This window comes from Notothenia coriiceps, unplaced genomic scaffold, assembly GCF_000735185.1.
Source record: "Notothenia coriiceps isolate Sejong01 unplaced genomic scaffold, NC01 NC01_scaffold00035200, whole genome shotgun sequence".
NCBI lineage: Eukaryota > Metazoa > Chordata > Actinopteri > Perciformes > Nototheniidae > Notothenia > Notothenia coriiceps.
Window position 1 is genome coordinate 1 of NW_011367901.1, and position 2,445 is coordinate 2,445.

A 2,445-nucleotide genomic window follows, 5' to 3' on the forward strand; every position below is an offset into this window, starting at 1 on the left:
CTATGGAGATGAGGAATTCATTTTCCAGCATGATCTGGCACCTGCCCACAGTGCCAAAACCACCAGTAACTGGTGTACTGACCATGGCATTACTGTCCTCGATTGGCCTGCAAATTCCCCTGACCTGAACCCCATAGAGAATATGTGGGGTATTGTGAAGAAGAAGCTGAAAGACACCAGACCCAACAATGCTAATGAGCTAAAGGCCGCTATTGAAGCATCCTGGGCATCCATAACACCTCAGCAATGCCACAGGCTGATTGCCTCCATGCCACGCCGCATTGATGCAGTAATCCGTGCAAAAGGATTCCCAACCAAGTACTGAGTGCATTAATGGACATTTTCAAATGTTTGATTGTGTTTTGCTGTTATAAATCTTTTTTTTTTACTTGGTCTGAGGAACTATTCTAATTTTTTGAGATAGGATTTTTGAGTTTTCTTAAGCTGTATGCCATAATCAGCAATATTAAAATAATAAAAGGCTTGCAATATTTCAGTTGATTTGTAATGAATCCAGAATGTATGACATTTTTGTTTTTTTAATTGCATTACAGAAAATAAAGAACTTTATCACAATATTCTAATTTTCTGAGACAGTCCTGTATAGTCAGTGTGTTGTATTTTTCTGCACATAGGCTCTGTGCAAGGCGAAGGAAAGCGAAGGAGAGATGGAGAAACACCTCACTGCTCTCGTCGAAAGGGAGAGAGGTCGTCTGGCTCAGGAGACTGCTAAGATGGAGAATGACCTTCGGACTTTAGCAGAGAGGAGGAACCTGCTGGAGGTCTACAACATTGACTTTGAACATAAACACAGCTATTCAAGAGGGTGCAAAGTGTGCAACGTAACCTTTTTCTATATCCTCAGAACAATATCGTCAAGGCCAAACAGAAGCTAGAGAAGTTTAGGAGCCAGATGAGCTGGGACCAGCAGACCATGGATTCCTTTTTAGAGGAGTCAGCGCTCAGAGATGAGGACACTATGGCCATCACCAAGTACGCTGAGCAGGATGAGCAGAGGATCAAGGTGAGAGGGCTGTATTATTTCACATGTGCACATTGTTTCTGTTCCCAGCTAACTAAACTACTGTTTACAACTGATCTGGAGCTTTGTCATCTTTCCTGATAAAGGCGCTCACACTGGCTATAGAGAAGAAGACACTGGAGGCCAATGAAAAGCGCAAAGCACTCGACAAAGAGTTGACTGAGACTATATCCGCACAGGTAAGCAACCACCTCAACGTTTAGATCAATTTCATTTTTCTAAAGGCTAACGTCATGTCGCTTTTTCAGAGTTTTTGCACATAAATGTGTGTTTCTGGACTGCCTGCCAAGCCAAAAACAGTTACAAAAGAAAATTCTGAAAAAAGCCATTCAGATTTGACTCCTCTTCACATTAAGGCTCATTACTCCATCCTCCAGAGACCCACCCATTCAATTTTTTACTCTGTGGAGCACATTGGGTTTTGGACCATTACTTTGAGGTTATACATGCCACAGCATTAACTCCAATTGTACTCCACAGAGGACATCCTGGGCTTTTCAGACATGTGACATATGTGGGGGTGTGGCTTTGAAAAAGATAATTTCATTGTATTTCAAAATGGCGTCCATCAACACAAGCACTATTTATAGAAAGAGAAATGGTAAGTTTGTAGTTTTGTCATTACCAGTGTTGTGAGGTCAATATTTTAAATTAATTATAATAAGGGAACATCTTAGGAGTTAGTGTAGTGAGTTTCAGAGCAGTGTAATAATTATTTGACCTAAAACTAAATGTTTTTATGAATGTCCTCTGAGGAGGACATGGGGATTTGCTAACTTTTTATTTCCCCCAATTTTACACAACACAAATGGAGTCCACTATGGGCCACAACTAACACTTAGGGTTCATGGCAGACGGATGCAGTGGGAAAACATACATCAAGTGCCTCAAGTGTCAGATGTATCTCTGCATTTCAAAAAAGGATGGAATACTACAAATGAGGGCTCAGTATTTGTTGCATTGAGTTGTTGTGCTCTAATGTTGTCTAAATGTACTTGTATGTTAATGTTGTTTGTATACTAAGCTTCACATAACTAACACCCGATGTCTTCTACAAAGGACACACAATAAAACAAAAATAAAAATATATGTTTTTAGCTTTTGTTAGTCATGTTTATATCACCCCAAAGACTTGTGTGATCATAACAAAAAAGGAAATTTAGAAACCTTTTCTTTCTGGGTCTCAGGAGGAAATGTATGTTTCTTCTGCTTTTTGTAACAGATTGCTTTGGATAAAACTACAGAAAATACTGCAGCAGGCCCACCACGAGACACAGCAGCTCATCCACCAGTGGGAAAACACCATCAAGCAGATGAAGCAACGAGATGCTGAGATGCAGCAATGTGCTCTGGTAAAATCTGGACCATATGCTTCTGCTGATAAACGATATGCTGAATGAATG

The 2,445-nt window shown here is 40.2% G+C and overlaps 1 protein-coding gene across 1 annotated transcript; it reads left to right on the forward strand.

The window, feature by feature from the left end:
• Nucleotides 1–639: 639 nt before the first annotated feature.
• On the forward strand, nt 640–2,388 carry LOC104962657 (coiled-coil domain-containing protein 39-like). The gene is made up of 4 exons (XM_010791111.1): nt 640–782; nt 866–1,024; nt 1,129–1,221; nt 2,265–2,388. The coding sequence occupies exons 1-4, from the start codon at nt 669–671 to the stop codon at nt 2,373–2,375; spliced, it is 477 nt and encodes a 158-aa protein (XP_010789413.1). The 5' UTR covers nt 640–668; the 3' UTR covers nt 2,376–2,388.
• The last annotated feature ends 57 nt before the right edge of the window (nt 2,389–2,445 follow it).

Excerpts from the sequence above, each read along its gene's own strand:
- LOC104962657 (XM_010791111.1), top strand. The coding sequence starts at position 669 with ATGGAGAAACACCTCACTGCTCTCGTCGAAAGGGAGAGAGGTCGTCTG. Across the intron at positions 783-865 it reads AGAGGAGGAACCTGCTGGAG|AACAATATCGTCAAGGCCAA; the intron begins GTCTACAACATT and ends CTATATCCTCAG. Across the intron at positions 1,222-2,264 it reads CTGAGACTATATCCGCACAG|ATTGCTTTGGATAAAACTAC; the intron begins GTAAGCAACCAC and ends TTTTTGTAACAG.